The sequence below is a fragment of the Cynocephalus volans genome, chromosome 4 (assembly GCF_027409185.1).
Source record: "Cynocephalus volans isolate mCynVol1 chromosome 4, mCynVol1.pri, whole genome shotgun sequence".
NCBI classification, from domain to species: Eukaryota; Metazoa; Chordata; class Mammalia; order Dermoptera; family Cynocephalidae; genus Cynocephalus; species Cynocephalus volans.
This window is the reverse complement of record NC_084463.1, coordinates 130,287,696-130,311,057: the sequence shown is the minus strand read 5'-3', so window position 1 is coordinate 130,311,057 and position 23,362 is coordinate 130,287,696. Positions and strand designations below refer to the sequence as shown.

The 23,362-nt window shown below is 33.5% G+C and overlaps 1 protein-coding gene across 1 annotated transcript in view; it reads left to right on the top strand.

Moving 5' to 3' along the window:
- DCDC1 (doublecortin domain containing 1) overlaps positions 1 to 23,362 on the top strand; it is a 451,490-nt gene that overhangs the window by 7,796 nt on the left and 420,332 nt on the right. The window contains exons 2-3 of the mRNA XM_063095688.1: positions 8,992 to 9,161; positions 22,018 to 22,287. Coding sequence (XP_062951758.1) covers positions 8,998 to 9,161; positions 22,018 to 22,287 — 434 coding nt within the window. The 5' untranslated portion in view covers positions 8,992 to 8,997. The remainder of the gene's footprint in view (positions 1 to 8,991; positions 9,162 to 22,017; positions 22,288 to 23,362) is intronic.

Below are 23,362 nucleotides of genomic sequence, written 5' to 3'. Positions count from 1 at the left end.
CTGTGGTATTTTTATCAGGTTCATGTTGAATCCAGTTGTGTTTGAATTTACTTATTTTTCACACTGGGGAATCTATGCTCAGTAAAAAACATAATTATTTGTCATTATTTACATAAGTTAATCTCTCTCAATAAAAAGTAAATTTTTATCTCTCAATGAAAGTAAATAGGATCATGGATATGTGTGAAAAGGGTGTTTCTAATTGTTTTTTCTCTTGCCGACTAGTCAATCCTTAGCCGTTACAGTGCATGGTTTCTCTATCAAGGAGTGAGCACAAAGTGAGCCCAAGAGCACTGTTTTGTCACCTCACATTTGACACTCTGCCTACAGTGATCTTTTAAGAATTTAGAATTTCACCCCAGGAGAATATTACATAATAGTTGTTATTGAAACAAATTGGAAGTCCAAATTTATATAATAAGATTTGAAGGATTTGTTTCCCAATAATAGTTGAGCAACATTTCTGTTCTGTTTTGGTTGGTTTACCATTATGTTTCAATAGATTTCAAACTTCACATCTTGATTTACAGAATTGCTTCCCTCTCCAGCTCTTTAAAATACATGTTAAGCCCTCTTAAGCTGTAAGTACAAAATTCAGACTTTATCAGTATGCATGCTGTGTGTCTTTGAGAGTACCTGTAAACGGGAAGATTGTATCTTAATAAAGGGAGAGGAGGAAGGAAAGAGCTCTTTGAACTCTAATTTAGCACATTGGTGCACAGATTTTCAGGTCATTTATTCAAGTAGTAGTTCCTGGATTAGCATTAAACTTCTTGTGCTTCTTTGTTATCGACAGGGTTTTCAGCTTTCAAGTGATGAATTTAATGCATGTGAATAATAAACTTTTGCAAAATAAAAGAGAATTTTATACTTGGGAAGAAAAGAAGTTTATATACTTTTACCCTTAGCTAAAGAACAAGTCCATTAAAATAATATAGTGACAATTCCTGGGGTGAAATTTTAAATTTTTAAAAGATCACTGTCCAGGCAGAGTGCTAAATGTGAGGTGACAAAATGGTGTTCTTGGGCTCACTTTGCGCTCACTCTTTGATAGAGAAACCATGTGCTGTAGTAGCTAAATAGTTTTTTTCCTGCCTTCTTTTTGGAAAATTGGTATTAAAAACCTGAAGATTTCCCATATAACATTTAAAACTTTTTTGAGCCTGCTCCATTGCTACATGATAATCTATTATTCCTAAAGAATTACATGTTTCTTTCTCTAAAAGGGAGGGGAAAGCAAGAGTTGAATAATCTTTTACCTTTAAAATATGCATATTTATGAAAAAAGTGGATACATTTGAAAAATTGCATGTATTTGTATGCTCCTATTTACTTGTTACTATGGCAACCACCACACTGCCTAGTATTTATGTTGTCTAAGATTCAGAGCACCTTTTCAAAAAAATAAATATGCCAGAACCATATATTGTATTTACTTTGTTGCTTAGAAAAATATTTATTCTAATGCATATTTTTGAAGAAAAACAGCAGTAAATAATGTAAGCTTCAGCCTGGCTTAAATGGTACCTTTTCCTGCACTATGTTTTTAAAAATCAAAATAATTACATTTATTATTTTCCTTGTTACAAAAATCAGAATAAAGAAGAGAAATAGTGAATTTTTAAAACTCATGAATCAATGGTGAAATGTAGGCTCTTGATTTTTCATACTTTTGTGACAATATTTTGATTCATAACAAATTTCTAAAAATATAAAACATGAATACTTAGACCAAATACTTAATGCTAGCTACGTAAATCAGGAAATGTAAATAGTTTGCATTTCTGGTTAGAGATGGTTCTTAACACATATGAACAAAAGATATCTATTTTGTATTTGAAATGAAAGGCATGGTTGCTATTATTCTTAGTTTAAGTATTTAAATTGTTTTCTGACATGTGTGATACATGAATATAATTTTTAAATGTTAAACATCCAATTGGAAATTATGAAGCATAAAATCAGACATGTTTCATGTCACGTATTACCTGTTAAGAAAAACTGCAATACGGCATTTAAGTACAACAGAACAGTGAGCATATTGTCTCTGATACTTGTAAACAGGATGGATCTACAGTTTCACAGTTTATGTTGACAGTATCTTTGTGGGAAATGTAATTATCAAATGAATTATAACATGTCTTAGTATTAAGATTATTAATAGTAATTTTAATTGCCTTTTTCAAGATAATTGGCTATGTTCTCATAAGTATATGGAAAAGGGGACATTGGGCTAATTAGGTATTTTGAACTCAGTTATCTTTAAAATACCTAGAAGTGTAACAAATGTATTTCTATATTTTAGGAATTTCTTCTTTTAAGTAAACATTTTTTTCCAAGTAGAATTAAAATAATATATAATCTATAATATCTTACTGATTATCCCTTGATCTATTCCTCCTTGAGTATTGACATGAGTTTTAAAATTTGAACAAAGATTATTTTAAAAATTAAATTTTCACTACCAGTTAGAAAATTATTCTATAATTGGCAGAGTTAAGAAATAATATTTTACTTTTCTAATGGGTTCTCTTAGATGGGCTTTTATATAATATTTCTGGTAGTTTTAGAAATGGATGCATTTCTGAAAAGCAATTCAGTTTGGAGACACATGTCAATAGCCTTAAAATTGTTCATACATTTTGATCCAGGAATTTAACTTCTAGAACTTCTTAAGAAATTATTCAATGGTATGGTCAGAGATGTGTGTATAAGAACCTTGGCTTTATTTATAGTAAGAAGCATTTGGAACATCTAACTAGGATATTAAATGGTTAGTAAAAATTATGTTATCAACAAATATTTAATAACATAGGAATAGTCTCATCATATGAACACAGCTGAATATAAACTGTATACTTAATAGGGTCACATCTTTATTTAAAGAAAAGAATATCTCCATAAAATCATAGATGAAAGTCTAAAAAAAAAATTCAAGATTATAATGGTGGCTGATTCCAAGGATAGGAGATTAGAAGAGATATTTTGTATATATTTTTTCTAATCTTAATATAGACATTTCTGTAATAACTTCAGTTATCATTGTCCAATTGTTTTTAATAAGACAAGTTAATTAAAATTGTGTTTACATTCCTTATGATGAAAATACAACTAGTGGAGGAACAGTATTTTATTGTTCAACATTGAATTGTTGTCTTTCTTTTTTTAAAGCCTGGAAATAGTTGGTACTCAATAAATAAATTGTTGATTAAATGGATGAATGATGGTATCAGGAATTAGCAAAGCGGTTTTAGGGAAAACAGATAAAGACTTGTTTATGTTTAAAAGTAAGCTTGATCTGTTTATCATAATAATAGATGACAAGATAATAAAGTGATAAGAATATGCAAGAACTAATTTTGCTAACCATAGTTCTGGTAGCACAGAATAAGGCAAAAGCTAGATAGCTAGTAGTGTATTAATCCGTTTCTGTAGCTTATAAATTATGCAGTTTTAAGTATTTTGTTATAAGAAAATGAAATTTATTGCTTACAGTTTCTGAGGCTGGGAAGTCCAAAGTCTAGGGAACACATCTGGTGAAGGCCTTCCTTAGGGGTGGTTTCAGCAACACAGGGTATCACATTGCCAGATGGTGGAAGCAGCAGAGAGAGACATTCTCACATGCTCTCCTTTTAAAGCTCTAAGAACAACGTCCATGACCACCATTATTAATCCATTCATTAGGGCATGGTCCTCAGAATCTAATCACCTCTTCAAAGCCCCACCACTAGGATTTCCCACCCTCTTAACAGTTACAGTGAGGATCAAGCTTCTAATACATAGAACTTAGGGGACACAATTCAATCCATATCAGCTAGATTTGTCCTAGAACATTTGGTTTGTATAGTTGTGCAATTATAGCTATTAAAACAAAATAAATAAGCATAAACTTTATCATTGAAATTCCAACAGGGAAAATAACTTCAGAGCCTGGAACGTCAGTTTTTAACCTCCCCACTTTTTTTTCCCAACTAAACTAGTATTTTAATAAAATGAGTTTTGATAATACAATTTTCTCAGAAATACAACTATTAAGTTATAGAATAATAGACTGTTCTACACATACAAAAGGAAAATAGTAAAACAAACTCACATGTACTCTTTACTCAAGTTAAACAACCACCAACGTTCTCCCATTTTTACCTATTGTCCCTTCTCCTTTTTTCTTGGAGTATTTTAAGGAGAACTCCAATCATATTTTACTCACAAATACTTTGGTTTGTATATCTAATGGAAAAGACGTATCATAACAATGCCATTTACTCATACTCAATGGAATTATTTCCTTAATATCAAGTAGTACTCAGTTCATGTTCAAGTGTCATCAAATATATGTCTTATGAAAGTTGGTTTGTTCAAATCAGGATCTAAACAAGGTTTATGCATTGCATTTGGGTGATATGATTCTTAAATCTCTTTTCATTTGTAATATTTCCACCTCCTCTGTTTTCCCTGCGTCATTTAACATGTTTCCCTACCTCCCATATTTCTTATAAACCAGAAATTAGATATAGAAACTTGACTAGATTCAATGTTTAAGGAAAGAATGCATCATAGGTGTTCCTGTGTTTGTAATTCCTGTAGAATTACACAAGGAGAAACAATTTCTGGTTGTCTTATTTCAGTGACATTAATATGAATCAATGGTATAGGAGAAAGATTTATCTTTTGTAAATTTCCCATTGCCCTTTCATGTAATGACAAATGTTACCTGAACAAATATTACCTGGATCCATCCATTATTTTATTAGAGTTAGTGCAATGGTAATTTCCTAATTCTTTCATTCCATCTAAATTTATTAGTTGTGATTTTTTTTTATTAAAAAGAATTTTCTCTCATCTTCTATTTGTTTATCATGAACTATAGCCAATTCAGGAAAGGAGGAAATGTACATTTTTTCCCCATTTTTGATACTCTTAAACATAAAAAGAAAATTTATGAGAAGTGTATATAATAATGACATAGATTGATGAGGAGGCACTTATAATTTCTTGATTGAAGGAATTGTGGAGTTGTCCCTTAGCTTGAGGCCTTGAAATGCACATAAAAGGAATAACTTGCTTTTGTAAAATGAGAAATGGATACTGTCCAAGGACAATTTCTAGTTAGGACAGGCAGTTTCTTGGGCAGATATATTTTAGGAAAGCGTATATATGGAAGACAACATTTGCATGCTCCTTGGAAAGTCTTCACGAACTGTTCTTGGTACTTAGTGCCCCGCATGACGACCATCAAACCTCTGCTCTTCCATAGCTGATACATGGTACCTACCTGTGCCAAGAACATTAGCTTTATGAGGCAGGCACTGTTCTTATCACCATTTTACAGATGAAGAAACTGAAGCACAAAGAGATTATGTGACTTGTCCAAAGTGACACAGCTAGTAAGTGGGCAGCAGGAATGCCAGACCCTTGAGACTGTTGGTTCCAGAGTCCAGGCTGATAACTGCTGTGTATTCGAATGCATTTTGTAAAAAAGGGGAGAAGAGAAGATCTACGGGTGAGCATGAGAGGGGAGCACATTTTTATGGAAAACTGTTAAGAATTAGGAAGAAAAAAAATAGTGGTTTTTCTGTGTTCAGTCAGTGAACATGCTACGCATGTGTTAATAAAACACAAGGCAATGCCTTTATCTGTATTCTGTTAAAATACCATAGTATTTAGTATCAGTCAAAATTAACGCATTTTTATTTCTTTAATTTCTAATTAATAATTCTCATTTAATTAGTAATGTGCAGAAATGTTATCTGAAATGCTCCTGTATTCTGCATATTCTACTTAACCTGTGAATATGTTCTACCTCTAGTGAGGATGACACTGTTTTTATAGTAACATTACAGAAGAAGTGCTGTACTTAATAATGGTAATGATTTCACACCTACATAACTCATTCCACTAAAAGCATCCTGAAACTATTTTACAAGGGGGGAAAAAAAACTACACCCATCAATAAAATGATTATCTCTTTACTGAAAATTAGGAGTGTAAACAGGCATACATAAAAAGTAAAACTATTGCTATATTTCGAGAGATATTTTTGGATAGTTAGGTGCAAATCTTATTTTTTAATAATTGGATTATATTATAAACACACCAGAGCAGTAAAGGGATTTCATTCTGCAAGGTGATTTACTCTCTATTCGTATAATTTTGCCTTGCTATAGACAGCTGGATTTTCATTTCTAAGCATTACCCAATTAGGAAGGACTCAACCTGTGAAAGAATTCAACAGGCAGCGGTTGTTAAGGAAGTCCCAGAAGAGAACCTCAGGCTTCCTATTGTGAGAAGCTTGAAGTGGGAGGGAGAGTGTGAAAACCAATAGTACTTTGGTCTCTAATGGAAATACCAGAGCAGTGCTGGCAGAGAGAAGCACCTTCTCTAATTAAACCATCCTAGTGTCCTCCCCATTTCCCTGCTCTAAGTCAATGTCACATATTTTAGGCTCTTTGAAAGCAACTTATTTCAAGAGAATGTCAGGAATTTCAAGATTAGGCTCAACTGCAAGTAACAAAGACCCAAACTAAAGACTATTTTGACCAAGTTAGAAATTTATTTCTCATGTAAAAGACTGGAGGAAGGTAGTCCAGGGTTGGTAAGGTACTCCCATGTTGTCAAAGATTCAAACTCCTTCCATCCTCCCTGGGTCCTGGCTTTCATTCTTAGCATCATATCAAAGTTAAAGATGTCCAATCCAGCCCCAGACATCATCTTCATTCCAGGTAGCAGAAAGAAGGAAAAAGAAGGGCAAACTCATGTGCATAGATAATTTCTACTAACATTCCACTGGCCGGACCGTGTTCATATGCCTCTACCCAGCTACAAGGAAGACTAGAAATTATAGTCTATTTTGGCCAGTCGTATGCCTCAGTTAAAACAAGGGTTCTAGTTTCATAGGAGGAAGGAAGGAATGGATATTGGCAGACAATAGACAGTTTCTGCCACAAAGAGTTTATACGAATATTAGAAAATATTAATCTATGCACAAATCAGGACATTGCAATGCAGTTATTTTGATGCATTTAATGCATCCTGAACAAAGCAGCCAAAATTGTCTTTTTTTTTTATTGTCTTTTTTTTTCTAATTCTCCCAAAGCCCTAACAATGTTTCCTACAAAGCCTTATGTTATCTGCACCACTCCATTGCCTTTCTAACCTTATCCTACTACATTCCCTTGTCTTCTATTTATCTACTCTTGCTATTCTTCACACTTGCCAGATATATCCCACCTTAGGGCCTTTTCATTCTTTCCTGGATATTTGAGTGTCCAATTCCCTTGCCTCTTTCAAGTCTTTGCCCACATGCTACCAACTCAGTGGGCCCTATGCTGACAACCCTATTTGAAGTTGCAATTCCCTTCACCCCTGTACTGCCAGTCTACCTTTCCCTCATCAATTTTTTCCCCATAGCAGTTATCACCTACTACACAATTTACTTATCTATTAAGTTTATTATTTATTATCTGTTCCCACTAAAGTGTAAGCTGCACAAGAGCACACATTTTTTTTCTCCTTTGTTCACTGAAGAATTCTAAGTGCCTAGAACAATGCCAGGTACATTGTAGGTACTCAATAAATAATCTGTGATTGAATGAATGCTTTTATTTCAGAACAACAATTGAAAAGGTCAAAGTAATTTTTTTTTATTACCTTAAAAGTGATGTCTTTTCATTAGTCTTGGTATGCCATCTTACTTTGGGGACTCCTCCTTGTCTTAGTGGTTTAATAACGGAGTTGAGACTTTGCAGCTATTTTTATAAGCATTGTGAGTGCGTTATTACACCCTGGAAAGGGCCAGATAGATAGCATTCTTTCTTGATATTATTTATATCGGGCACACATATTGTTTTGGTCTTATGAAATTTTAGGTTGTTTCTGTGTATTACTCAAGATTTCTAGGTTGCAAATAAGAGAATCCTAACTCAAACTACCTTAAGCAAAAAAAGGAAACTATTGGCTCATGTTCCTAGAAACTCGAGATGTTTTTAATAGCTCATTTCAGGGATTTAAATGTTAAAGAAACTCTCTCACTTTCTGTCTCTCTCTGTTTCTCACATCTGCTTTCATGTGTTTTGGCTTCATTTTCAGTGGTGGAAGTTTACATTGTTCTTAAAGTTAGCAATCCCAGAGAATAGAACACTACTTTCTCTTTTTCATCAGGACTCCGATTTACCAGTCTCTGTGTCTGGGGAATGGGGCATTTTGATTGGCTAGCCTTGGAGACACTCATTTTCCTGCCTGAAAGGCAAGGGCACATAATTGACAGTCCCATCAGAATCAGGAGGAAGCTAAGTTCCAGAAAAGAATGAATGAAGGGCAGACAAACAAACAAACAAAACAAAACATTGTGCTGTGCTTTTTCAGTAACATATTCCTCATGTAAGTGTGCTTGTATAAACAGTTTTTCTAGCAAACAGCAAAAATTAAAATACTGCAACAAATTAGTATTTTATCTTTCTTAAACAGGAGTATAACAATTATAGACTTAGATTTATTTATTTTTTCTTCCTTTAGGCTCTCATATCTGTTAATTTCTAGTGGAATTCCACATTTAACAATTGCTGTATGGTATAGAACATGATGGCAAATAAATCGTGATTAATGACTAGACTCAATTTGTAACTCAGGAGTATTTTTTACACTTTACTTTTATTATTTTTAATTGTACATATCTGTGGGGTACAGTTTGTTGCTTCTATTCCTGCATATATTGTGCAATGATTTACCTAGGGTGGATAGCATATCCACCCTAGGTAAACATCTATCTTTTCTTTGTGGTGATTACATTCAAGATCCTCTTTTCTAGCTATTTAGAAATATACAATTCAATATTATTAGCTGTAGTCAGCCTAGAACACCAGAACTTACTCTTCCTGTCTACCAGTAACTTTGTACCTGTTAATCTACCTCTTCCCCCTGCCTTACCAGACTCTGGTAACCGTTATTCTATCAGTTTTACATTTGAAATTAAATAGCATTCTTTATCATTCTTAGCTGAAAATGGCAAAAATAGAAGCAAAAGATCACAGAGAAGCTCGATCTCAGTCTTCTTTATTCCCCATGACTAAAGCAATGGAAGTATCACAGCAAAGCAACCCTGAAGGCACCTTGGATGGGAACACTATGGACACAACTTGCAAATATATTTCAAGTGATTTACCAAGGTAAGAATATTATTTCAGCAGCTTAAACTGAATTCTGAAGGGGATAAAAGTACTTTCAGAAAGTTGTCTATGTAATGTTTGCTCAGCATTCGGTAGAGATGATATAAATAATTACTCGGAGATGTGATGAACTATGATGGTTGTTGCCTGGGTTAGATCCCTTCAAGTTTTTCTACTTTATGGGAAGGAAACAGATAGATGATACAATAAACATAAATTATCCCTGGGGTCTAACTTGAATAGGTAGCGTAATGATAATAATAATGGCAGGTAATGTTCACTATGTGCCACTCACCATGCTGAGCAATTAACCTGCATTATATCATTTTTGTTCTCAAAACAAACATGGGAGGAAGATAAGGCAGATAGTACACTAAACATCTCCATCTTACCTAAGAGGAAAGAAAGACATGGAGAAGTTAATTAATCTAACTAAGCTCACATGGCCAGTAAGCAGAGAAGGTACTGTTTGAACCCAAATGGATCTAACTCCACAGAACTTATCAGATGTATAAAGCAGAGGAGACGGGTATTTTTTCTGGGTTTTTTTCTCTGTTAGAAAGTGAAAGAAGTAAAAGATGTCTGTCAGATGTTAATAGACTATTGTCTGGAGAAATACGATGCCGTAGTCTTTATGTTAACATAAATAGAAAACTGAGACTTTAAGAGCATCACAGAAATTATTCATAAATTAGGGATTATGTTAACCTCCTTATAGAAATGCTAGATCATATTTATTTCCTAGAAAAGTTTGAGTGTTTGCTTATTTTATTCTGTTGGTGTCACTAGATTGAGATGAAACCGAAATGTAGACTTTCAGCTAATCTTTGTTTTACTTTATTCCCCTGAGCTATACGTGCATATTAGCAGGCATACAAGGTCTTTTACATGGTGTACTCACTCTATGGCTAGATTATTTTTTAAGAAAATGAATATCCTGTATGCTATATTGTTGAGACACAAGTCACTCATGATAGAGTTCTTCCCAATAAAAAATGAAAAAAATTCTAACTAGGATTTTTAGGTATTCCTTTATACAAATGCTGATTCTAACATAATGTGGTTTTTGCATATTTTTTGTTGCCTTTAGCATTTATTTTTCCCAATTTTCTACTTCAAAGTAATATCACATCCACATTTTATTCTATTTTTTGTGCATTTTTAGCTACTTTATTTTTCTTTCTTGCAGAGATAAATGTACTTTCATTTATTCAGTTTTAAACAGTTTCTTTCTTTCTTTCTTTCTTTTTCTTGTTTTCTTTCTTTGATTCTGAGTGTCTTTAACTCTGGCTTTATTTGTCCTTTTTGTTATAAAACAGTCTTTCTTCTCATGTGACAATTTTCTATCGCCTGCTTTTTATAGTTTTTGTTTCAACTGCTTCTTCTGTATCTTTGTTTGAACCCTAACTTTTCTGTCACTATTGCCTGTTACTATCAACTTTGATTATGATGTACCTAGAAAATGAAGTAACCCTTTTCCGTTGCAGTTGAATGGAAAGTGGAAGACAATGCCCAGAGGTCTTTTAACTTCATGACAAAGAAAATGATGAGTTTCAACCTGAAAAGGGTCAGGTCCATAAAGGCTAATGGTAATCTAAGATCTGTTGGCATTAATTTGTTTATCAGAGAAAGGCAATTTTTTTCTATGAGTAAAGACATTTTCCCCCTGATTGAGGTTAAAACTTTTCTTGTCTCATTCTTGTTTTCCTTGCTACCTTTCTGCCGTCATCTTTGTGGTCTTTTTATCAGAAATAATTATTAAAATATAGTCAATTTGCTTTTACTTTACTTATATTACAGAAGTTGTCCTTTTCTTCACTAATTAACACACTGTAATTTTTTTCAAAATGTGCCGGCATATATATGTCTATAAAATTCACTTACAGTAGCCATACAGTGACAAGTCACTTTATTTTCATGTTATTATCTGAGGCCATTAATTTTCCTTTATTATATTTACACTGTCCACTCTTTTTTTATTTCTTGTGTTTCTTCAATGTTTTTCCTCTGCTGTCACTCCATGCTACATGTGCTTGTAACAGAATGAAAGCTGCTGTACCAGAATCCCACTTCCACAAGAAAACTAACACCAACAGTGTAAATGTGTTCAGCATATTATGCCAAAGAAGGTCTTGATCCTCTCATTTTATGACTCACCATTTGGAGGTGAGATGACTGGAAAAGTTTAGCCTCATTCCTGTGGCTACTTCCAGGAGAATAGCACAATAGGAAACTTTGCCTGCCCACCTGTTGTCTGATGTATTCCTAGGTGACCCAGCTGGCAGAATCAAGTGTTTATTAGTAACAGGTATCCAGTGGCAGTTCTACCATATTCATAGAAGTTACCTCCAAATGCTGAAATAGGAGATTTCAAATTACAAATACATTTTTAAATTAAGAAAGTGTTGTAAACAATTAATATTTCTTTCTGGCCCACATGTAAAATATTTTGTCTTAATGATTTTTAGCTGATAATTATATTAGGCATGTAATTTCATGATTTTTATAATGGAAAGTTATAGTAGATTTTATCCTGCTGGCAGCTCAGTATATCATCAACTCTTACAGTTCCCTGAGGAGGCAAATTACTTTTAATACATTAAATGAGGACTTAAGTCAGTTTTTAAAAACTAAATACCAACATTTTTTTTTTGTAGATTATCTAGGCTGCTTCTTTTACAGATAAATCTTGCTTTCAAGGATATTAACTGCACCTAATCTATTCAGTCACTTTTTAATGTAATTTTGCTTATCTTGGGTACTTATAATTGGAATGAGTCTTAGACTCTTTTTTGAAATATAAATATTTGGATCTATCCAAATGTTTTTTAGGGACAACTTAAGTTTAGTAACGTCATCATTCCAAAGATGAGCTGTCGATTCCCCCTGTGAAATGGGTGGCAAAAGGTAGTAAGAGGGAGACAGCAACAGCGAATGAAGCAAGGCACCCTTGCACTGTTTTAGACCTCTGTTGCCCCCAAAATTATACTTTCTTCAATTCATAATTTTTTTTCAGATTTTTCCTTCAAGACATTAAAAAATATCTTTACAAGAGTAGAATTGTGTTTACTAGAGGCTGGGAATGGGAGGAGGGAGAGGGAGAGAGTGAGAAGTTGGTTAATAGGCACCAAATTACAGCTAGGTAGGAAAAATAAGCTTTAGTGGTGTACAGTAGGGCTAGGCATCTATAATTAACAATTTACTGTATGTCCTCAAATGGCTAGAAGAGAGGAGCTCAAATATTCTCATCACAAATAAATAGTAAATTTTTGTGATGATGAATTTGCTAGCTACCCTAATTTGATAATTATGCCTTGTATACATGTATTGAATTATAACTCTGGACCCCATAAATATGTAAAATCAATATGTTTCAATTAAAAAATAAATTTCCTTAGGGCCAGCCCGTGGCTCACTTGGAAGAGTGCGGGCTGATGACGCCAGGGCTGCGGTTTTGGATCCCTATATGGGGATGGCCGGTTAGCTCACTTGGGAGAGCGTGGTGCTGACAGCACCAGGTCAGGGGTTGAGATCCCCTTACCAGTTAAAAAAAAAAAGTTAATAAAAATAATAAAAATAAATAAATAAATAAATTTCCTTTAAAAATATCTCTACAGATCTAAACATTTGTATATTATTTCCTTTAAAAATGTTAAAAGACTATGGATCACTTCCTTTTTGAAAATTTTAATTTCTTCTGAAAAAGTTGTACATAACATCTATAGCCTCCAACAATTTTAAATTTAAGATGTGCCTTATTTTTATTCCTTTGTACTTTTACACAAGCAAAAATATTCTTTTTTTCTTTGGGTAGAATGATTTATGCTCCCAATCCTATATTCGGATAGGTCCTTACAAATCTTATAAATTGTTCTTCTTGTTTAGAATTTCCTTCTACAAAAGTGAACAAGTTTAATTGAACAAACATTGAATATCTTCTATGTGGTACATATGTAGTTTGAACATAATACATTGGTTATTATTCAGTCATTGAGTTGCTAGTACAAATTTGACATATTATGCATTATAAAATAACCTGAAATTGCTCAGCAATTAGAAAACCCTTACTGATATTTTGAATTATATTTTCTTTTGGTGTTGGAAATAAAATTTGTGGAAAATTGTTCACTTTTATTATTATGACTTTTATTAGTCACTTTCTATGAGGTGTAAAGCACATTTTATCAGGGAATCTATCAATTTAGAAGGTTATTTGTATCTCTGGAGGTTATTTGTTTAAGAAAGCTGTGGAAAGAACAGGATTAAGTTTAATAAAATCTTTGTGCTTTGTGTTCTCCAGAGACTTTATAGAAGTTTACATTCATTAAATGTATGTGGGTTATTTCTTTATTGGTATTATTCCAGTATTTTAAACTGATGATTTATTATTGAACATACTATGGTCATCTTCCTTTATGTTTGTATCTTATTTGTATATATTTCAATTAAAGAGTTTAATTACCATTAAAATGATAATAGCATAAAGATACATTTTACAAATGATAATATTAAAAGAAAAAAGACTCTTCAGGAAGGTTTAAATGCTATAAGAATATAAAGCAAGAAATATATGCTTGTCAAATATACAGTATAAATAAATAATTTAGATGAAAATGGTTGACTACATTTAACAAAGAGACTACCAAATAATGAAGGGCTAAAGAGTGGTTGTTAGATTTGATGTATTTCATTGTATATTGTAAGTAATTGCTATCCATAAAAATTCTATGGCTTCTATATAAGAAAAAGAGACATTTTGACAGGCAACACTAGTATGAAGTGACAGCAAGTACAAATCCTTGGCAACTGTCATTATCCTACTGTTGAATTCATATCCAAACTGTGTGATAACTTAGAGCTGCATGTTTGTTATTGAGCCATGGTCTGTTGAAGTAGCCACATTTCCTACTTTTGAATAGAATTATTAGCCACATGCCGATTTATGCCATAGAAATCTAAATTCACCAAGGACGCTTTGTGTTTCAAAGGGGGAAATAAAATCTCCATGTCATTTTATGCTTATGCTAAAATATCTGGTAAAATGTTCCTGAGTAAGTAAAAGTAGTATTTTTAGAAAATACCAGATTAGTTTATATTTTATCTCATCATGAAATGAATTCCACATTAGTAAAACTAAAGCAAATGTAATTCGAATTATTAATTACATTACATTAAATGTGCTTTAAATTTAATGCAGTTTTCTTTGTGCAGGTAGTGGAAAGCTGATGGTCTAAGTTAGGGTAATGTGAGTGGAAAGTAACAGAAAACACAACTGAAACAGGCTGAAAGAAATGAGGACCATTCATTATCTCACATAAGAAGAACTTCAGAGATGGAGTAATTCTAGGGTTAAATTCAGTGGTTTAGCAGTGTTATCAAAGAGTCTGGCTCCTGTATCTTTCCCTCTGCCATTCTCAGAATATTGGCTCGATCCTTTGGCTTGACCCCTCTTGCCTGTAAGATGGCTCATCACATGTTTACTCAACAATGTCCGGGTAAAGAAGATGGATGTTTACTCACTTATATCTCTTTTTTATTGGGGCAAAACAACCTTTCCCCAGAAGATTTCTCCTCATGTCTGTTTGACCAAAATTAGATTACGAGCTGATTGCTTAACCTGCCAGGGGCAAGGGAAATGGAATTACCATCATTACCTTTAGACTGTTGAGGATTTGCCCACTGGAGCTGGTCAGAGGATAACTGTAATATATTAGGAGGATGAGTTCCAAAACACAACTATGGCTTTTTATCTAAGGAAAAGTGAGAGGAATGAACACAAGATAGATAATCAGCATTTTGCCTGGCAGAACTCTTAGTTTCAGCTTTATTATACTTTATTTTTTAAATTGTATTTGTTTCTTGTGAATGGCATTTTTTATAACACATTTTTGCACAATGTAATAATTGTCAAAGAATAATTCCTGTATATCAATCACTGGTTGAGTTCCTATGGAAGTGTAAAAGATGCAAAACAAAGACTTTACGCTTAAAGAGTGGGATATGAAATCCATCTGCAATCACATAACAAACAACAGTGCAAACAGCAGTATGAAAAACAGTATATCAATTTATATATAGGACCTAGGGGAATAATTTAGAATAAAGAATGACTAAGATCTGGTGGCATTAACTCCTCTCGTGTTTTGTCAGCTTAACTGTGTTGATGAGGACTTCTCTATGTCCCTAAACCGTGAATTTCTCCTGTGGTAACCAAGACCTTTTCTTCACAGTCAATCACAGTCAGTAATCATAAATTTATATTTGTTTAACATTTCTCTCTTCCACTAGACAATTGTTGTTATTATGGAAGGGGTTCTAGAAAATATAAGTCCTGAATTCAGATTAACATTTATTAAACAGTTACTTCCTGAGGAAGTACAGGAATGTGTGTACATTAGATGAGTGAACACTACTGGTAAAAAGGCATACAGATAAGAACTATAGAAGCCGATGTGATACAGTTATAGCTGAGGGATATTACAGGGGCCAATGTGCTGCTCCAGTTGTTAGAAATCCTTCACTGTGAGACTGAGAAGTATGACTTTATTAGGAGTATTCCTCGAATTGCTATAAAAAGCCACTAAGATCACTAATGTTATTCGAGAGGAAATGAGAAGAAAAATCGCTCTCATCAAAACAAGAGTCATCTCTTTAATTCTTATTATAGTCTATTTATCTGCTTTTTCTATACTCTTCTAAGCATATATGTTTATATTTTTAGACTTCACATCTTTACTTAGTTGTTGCTTTGTGAAGCAAAAATTGTAAATTAGATTTAAAGAAAATCTCAGAGAGTAAGTATAATTAAATACTAGCCTAGAATATGAAGGGGGTTGTAAATTCCACAGTGTATTAAGATCTATCCCCAATAATCTTTTTGAATATAATAAAAGCCTAATATGGATGAGATATAGTACTGTTTAAGGAGAAGGTCTTAGTTAATCTCTTAACATGCTATTCAACATTGTAATTCTGTAATTTATCATATCCATTATATCCTGTGTATAAATTGTTTAAAAGATTAATTTACCTAAAGTTTTAGTTTTTAATTAAATGGTAGTTTTTAATCAATAAATTTTGACATGTTTTACCTCATCCTCCAAGCACATATAAAATCCTTAAATATATATTTTATATATATATACACACACACATATTTGTTCTTTTTATGACCTAATTCCTAAAGAATGATTTAAATTGCTAAAAAAGTAATATTTTACCAATTACTGACCACAAACCATAATTCAGAAGAAATGCAACTGATGTTTTTGAAAAAAACATATCAGAACATTTACATCTAAGTGAATGCCCTGCTTGTCCTTTAAAATATTCACTTTAGGATGTAATTTATTTTAATAAAATTGCCACTTCTCAAAGCATTTTTTTATTTGCCTCTTTGGATTTGCTGTCAGAACCTGGGCACATTCTTTTTAATATCTCAGTATTGAATAATGACAAAATTTAGTCTTAAGTAATTGCATTTGAGTTTTCCAGAAAATAAAATATCTATATCTAAATTGGGCATAAAAAGTGGATAATAAAAACTGGATAACTATATAGCTGCTGTGGAAGACAGAATTTTAATATGGTTTCCAGTATTTCCACTACCTGGTGTACATGCTCTGTATAATTTCCTCTTCTTGAGTGTGGGCAGGACCTGTAAACATACTGGGATATGATCTCCATGATTAGGTTACATTATATGGCAAAGGAGAGGAGATTTTTGCAGATAGAGTTAAGGCACATAATCAAGTGTCTTTAAGTTAATCAAAAGGGAGATTATCCTGGATGGGCCTGACCTAATCAGATAAACTCTTAAATGAGAGAGATCAGAGACAGAAGGCAGGGAGCTAAGCGACTGCTAGCTTCAAAAAAGATGATCGTCACTATGAGTTCAACGTCTGTCAGAAACCGAATTCTGGCAACAACCTGAGTGAGCTTGGAAGAGGACCCTGAGCATCAGATAAGACAGCAGCCCCAGCTCACACATTGATTTTAGCCTTGTGGGATCCTGAGCAGAGGATCCAGCTAAGCTTTGCCTGGACTCCTGACCCATGGGAGTAGTGTGATAATAAATAGGTGTTATTTTAAGCCACTAAGTTTGTGGTAAATTGTTGCATAGCAATAGAAAACTAAGAAAACGGAGAAGTAGATAGTAGGTAAGTAGGTAGGTAGATAGATAAAAAGATTGATTTTTTTAAGGAGGTATATTTCTGAAGTAATGTGATTGACGTTCTTTTATTATTATTTTTTATTGAAATATAACTGTACATATCTGTGGAGTACCATGTTGAATATCAGTTCCTGTGTGCAATATGTGATGCTCAAATGAGGATAATTATTATATTCAACATTACACAATGTAATCATTTTTTGTGACCCTTTACCAATTTCTTGCTAACCCCCCCTCCCCTTTCCCACCTCTGGTAACCTCAGTTCTTATGTTAACCCAGCGCAGTGGAATTGAGGTTCCAGGCTGAAAAACAAAAATGCTTCTATAATGGTTAAAGAGTAAATAATTCAATGATGAATAGGAATGTTTGACAGGAATTAGGAATAGTATTTTAGATAAGAGATAATCAATGCGATATGATAATTCCAGCTGTCAAATCTATGAGGGCAGGTGTGGATGTACAGGGAGGAAATGCATTCCTGTATATCAGGGTGGCATAGAAATCTTACCGAAGAAGGAACTACTTGAAGTCTGTTTATATGTGAATTATTTACAGAAATAATGAAAAATTTGGAGTACAGACATATCACAGACTTCCAGGAAAAGATAATACTACTGACACAGAAATGTTAAAAAGAAAATCTCTGTTATAAAGTTAGCTCAGTTTCCAGAATGTTATAGAAAGCTTTAACAGTAGGTGAGGATAAGCTGAGATTTGTTTTTTTAGGACAAAAAAAAAATTGCTAGAACAATTGGTTTACGAATCTACACGGAAAGAAATTATTCTTGTCCATGGAGACCACAGATGAGCCAGTAAATAAAAGTGACCACAGCACTATACTAAATTCAGTATCAGTTGGAAAAGACAAAGTCCAAGCATACAACTTATTGAATTTTATAAAAGACAGCTGTAACAAAATGTAGCTCTTAAAATAAATTATAATGTAAAATTTACACAATTAACAATTCACAAGAAGCACAGGGAGGACAGGATGCCAAATGTCAAGTCCAAGCAAAGCAGAATTTTGGAGCTGAGCTCCGTGCATTAAATCAGGAGCCATGAAAGATAGGTACATCTATCCATGAAAAAGGGAATAAAAAGGCAATGTTCGCCAGCCGAAAGAAGCAGCAATAAAATGGATAATAATGTCTTCTAAGGTTCTTGCATTGTCTGGAAAGTAATAAATGAGTAATTTTTATTAAATCTTAATAGACAAAGATTCATTTTGTAATAACTAGTATAACCAGTAAAAATAAAAAGTTAAACAATGTATAGCATACAACTTAATAGAAGGGAAAATGAAATAATAAAAATGTATTTTTTAATCTAAAAGAAGTCAAGTGGAATGAAAAAGAACATAGAACTTACAGGAAAAACAGAAAACAAATAGTAAGTATATTAGTCTAGGTTCTCCAGAGAAATAGAACATATATATGTTATATATTCATAAAGTTATAATACATAAAGTTGTTATATAACCCACATCCCTTTTGGCCAACATTGACAACAAAACATTGAGCCAGATGGTCCAGAGACTGGGCCTGCAATCTTATGTTCCTCTGTGATTAGAAATGAATGACTAATATTAAAATAATCAGAAGAATCAGAGAAGCATTTCAGTAGTTGTTAAATTTAAACATTTCTGGCAGAAACTTAATTCTATGATGTATTTCAGTATTTATTTTTATTTTTATTTTTGACCAGTAAGGGGATCACAACCCCCGGCAGGGTGTTGTCCACACAACACTCAGCCAGTGAGCGCACCGGCCATGCCTATATAGGATCCGAACCCGCGGCCTCGGTGCTACCAGTGCCGCACTCTCCCGAGTGAGCCATGGGGCCGGCCCTAGTGAGTATTTTTTTAGTCAACCAATATACAGTGTCTCTGCTTATCTTAGTATACTAGATAGGCCATGCAAGTCCCCTGCCAATTATGTTTTCCTCATTTGGGAGTCATCCAAGAGCCTATCTTACCCTGCCTCCTCTGTATTTTATCCCCCTGTCCTATCCATAGCTGTCTGGGCCACTGACAGCTATTTTCTCAAATGCAGGCTTGCCAGTAGCTTATGTTGCCTGGCTTGAGAGTTCTACCCAAGAGGAGTGTCCTATACTGGGTAGTTATGAAATTAAGCTCTTTGAGGACAGAAACTGCAGAGAAGACAGAGACTGCAGAAAGTAATGTAGTGTAGAAGTGGGGAGACATAAAAGGAAGTTAGCAGAAGCCATAAGAAGTGAGGAGGAGGATAGAGGTAAGCCAGATAAAAATGATGTAGGAAAAGGAAGCAGGTAGACAGAAGGAGAGATGAGGTTGCCAAGTCAAAAAACACGGTAGTCTACTAGAGTTGTTGTTAGGTCAGTAGTATATTCTGGATAGCCATGAATTGCCTTCCAATTCCCTTTTGCACTGCTAAAGTGGTTTTATTTAGATTCTTAACTCTCTGTGTATTGTGGTAATCAGCCTTATCACCTGAAACCCAAGTGTGTGTCCTTTAAAGCTGAGTGATCCTAATACCCTCAGTTTCAGCATTAATTTAACAAACCAAGTGTATGGGGTCAATTCCCATGTGGGACAAGTTAGCTTTGCTATGTTACGTGATCATCCTCTCATGCACCTACCAACTAGGAAGCACATATCAATTGTTATAAGAAAGAACTTGAGAATGTGCAAGAGCTACTGCACACCTGTCATCAATGCTGATAAACAAATCAAAGCTGAAGACTGGAGATAGTGGGCCAATAATGACTTTTTAACATGGAAAACTGCTATTTTCCCCCTTTTAGAAATAATTTACTAGAAAAAAACAGATAATAAATAAATATATGGTCAAACATATGTTTTAATTTAATTCCTTTTACCATTTACCACGTGAATGTCATATAATTTATTGTCCTAACCTTACCAGAATCATGTGCAGTTGGGAAGGGTTGGTGATGGAGAGTTTTCCAAATGGATGCAAGTGCTATTACCAGAAGACGGGGAAGATATGCTAGGCAGATAAAAATGACAGAAAACCGTCCATGACTAGGTAGAGAAAAGCAAAATATAGTTCAGAAAATATTGCATTCCAGTAAAAAATCTATCAAGACCATATGGCAACATGAATAATGGTTAGGAAACAGTGTTAAGTAAAAAAAGGCAAAGTATAAAACTGAAGTTATAATATGGTTAAACTTTGGAATATGGAAAAATAAAAACCTTTTGCTTTGTGGCTGTGGAATAATGGAATATTACATTAAAATTGTTAGTACATTTATAAAAATATTTGACAATAAGCAAAATGCATTCATTAAAAAAAGACACCCCATTCTGCTTGTAAGTACGGAATTCCATTTTTTTTACATGAAAATTTGCTCTCTGAATAACTGTTTATTGGGAACTAGGAACTGTTCATGAGATCTGTGAATCTTTCCTCTGGTGTTTTCTGCTCTTCCCCCAGGTTGAAGAGCTTGTAGACCATGTGCAACTCAATTGCTGTTACTGTAGAAACACTTCCATTGTGACATGACTGCTGGCACATGCCACCATTCACCACCTCTGTCAAAATCTGAGTAGCTCAGGTGGTCTGAAGAGAGGTCCCACCTTTGCCAGAACTAGAGTCCAGTTATGATTTCAAGATGCTGTCTGCCACAGCACTGAACCTGAGAGGATCCTCAGAGTGTAGGGGAGGCCGTTCTTTTCCCCAGTATTATACTCAGTGCAGGGCAGACTTGGATAGAAACATGTAATGACAACAACAACAATTATCCTCTATGCCTGATCATCACACAGCTCTATATTCTCAAACATGTTGAAGCTTGTTTAATTTTATTATATCAAAAAACTCTATACATATTCTGTCTTCCTAATTTGGTATGTACATAAATTTACATATCATCCCAGGTCATAGGGTCCCCTGTTCACACATCATAGTTCATCTAAATGCTACTCTTCCAGCTTAAATACCAGGTAAGGTGACCAATTGTCTCAGTTTGAGACTGAGGGAATTCCTGGGATGTATGACTTTCAGTGTCAAAACCAGAACAGTCCTGAACAAAGTAGGATGAGTTATCACCCCAAACCCAGGTCTGCTGTGAAGAATTTACCAAGTTCATTCCCATCCATGCTAACATGGTCTTCAATGAATTCTTTTTGCGTTTAATGTTGATACACACCCACAGTTCCAAATGGTTTATTTAAGATATGTTCTTTATAGGGGGATAGTTTGCAAGTTTCTTGAGAGTAGGACCCACATCTCTTGTTTTTGTATTTCCTAATACTTAAGAGAGTGCTCGCATTTAATAAAAAGTGAATCTGAGAATTTAAAAATTTTACTTACATTATTGCAAGTATTACACGAGCTTTCTTCTTAAGTTTAATTAAGTAAACAAACATTAATGGTTATAAATGTGGGTTTTATTTTAGGACAGGCTTGGGTTCCAATTCACACTCTGTCATTTACTGACTATGTGACACTGGCCAAGTTAATTAACCTTTCTGAGCCTCAATTTCTTAAATCTGTAAAATGGAGATAAAAAGAGTACCCACTTCCCAGGTATATTGTAAGCATTAAACAAAATACTGAAATGGTTAAGTGTGTAGTATTCTGACTAGTATTTAGCATACAACTAGTTGTTACATGGTAGTTGTTAAAAAGTGATTGCAAATCAATTCATTGTATTCTTCCACACATTGTTTCTTTCAGGGAGTATATGTCATCCCCGGCAAAAGCAGTTATTAAAACTACTGACGATTATTTGCAGCCTCAGTTTGGCCCCCACAGACTTTTGCATTCAGCAGCAATATCAGGAGGGTCAGGACTTCAAGATTGCTCCACACATCAAACAGCATCAGATCACAGCCATGATGAAATATCAGACCTAGATAGCTACAAATCAAACAGTAAAAACAATTCTTGTTTTATATCAGTATCCAAGAGAAACAGACCTGTCAGTGCTCCAGTGGGTCAACTGAGGTAATCAAAGCTGTTCTCTGTTCTTTTTAACTGATTGTCGAAGCTCTTTCCTTTGAGCAGAATTTATAATGTGACTATTTCAGACACTAAAATACTATAACACATCTTTAGGGTTTTGTTTCTGTTTTTGTTTGGTTTGTTTATTTTTTTCTTTGAAAGCGCCAGAGTAGAATTTTCCTAATTATGCTGTGGAAAACAGGAGATATATTTCGACCTGGGTAATCTGGAACTCTGAAAGAATGTCTGAAGCAGGATTAGGCTATGACCATGAAATACCTTTGTTTACAGGATATTTATTTAAAAATAGAAGTATGTTCTTTTGATAATTAACCAATATCTTAAAACAGAATAGAATTGAAATGAACTTACTATAAAACCAGTTTGTAAATTGTTTTCACATTAAGATTGTTTTTATAAACTGTTAACTGAGAGTTCGTGAAGAGAAGAAAATGATGGTAAAACCAAAAATCAAACCAAGAAACTGATATTCCCATTATTTCAGATGTTTGAATATGTGGATATATTGTGATTTTAATGTACCCGAGTTTTTATTTTTAAATGTTTACTTTGCTTTTATGGCATTCACAAACATGTTTTTTTTAAAAGAATTATAAAGTCAAAATGACATATTAGTCAATTTACTGTGTAGTTTTGCTGAGAAAATAATAAAGATCAAAACTAGTTTTGCCTGAAGACAAAACTTAGAAATCTTCTTAACTCTTACTGCCCCAAACAATTTGAAATGAAGGCAATACAATTAACTTTAGAATCAAAATTTTCATTATAATGTATTTGAATTTCAAATCTTAAAAAAAAAAAAAAAATCAAAGAACTTTGATAAATATCAAAACTTGGGGAAAATCTTAGCCATTTACTATTTCATGAAAATATTACCTTTTTTTTTTTTGCTATCAGAATGTAGCAGATATATATACACACACACATATAATTTGTCAGATATGTATATGATTTTTAAAAAATGAATGTTATTGTGTTTTATAAGTAAAATGATAAAAATGATTTATTCTGAGATATGTGTTTTACATGAGCAGTTTTGGTGAACTTATCCTGTTTT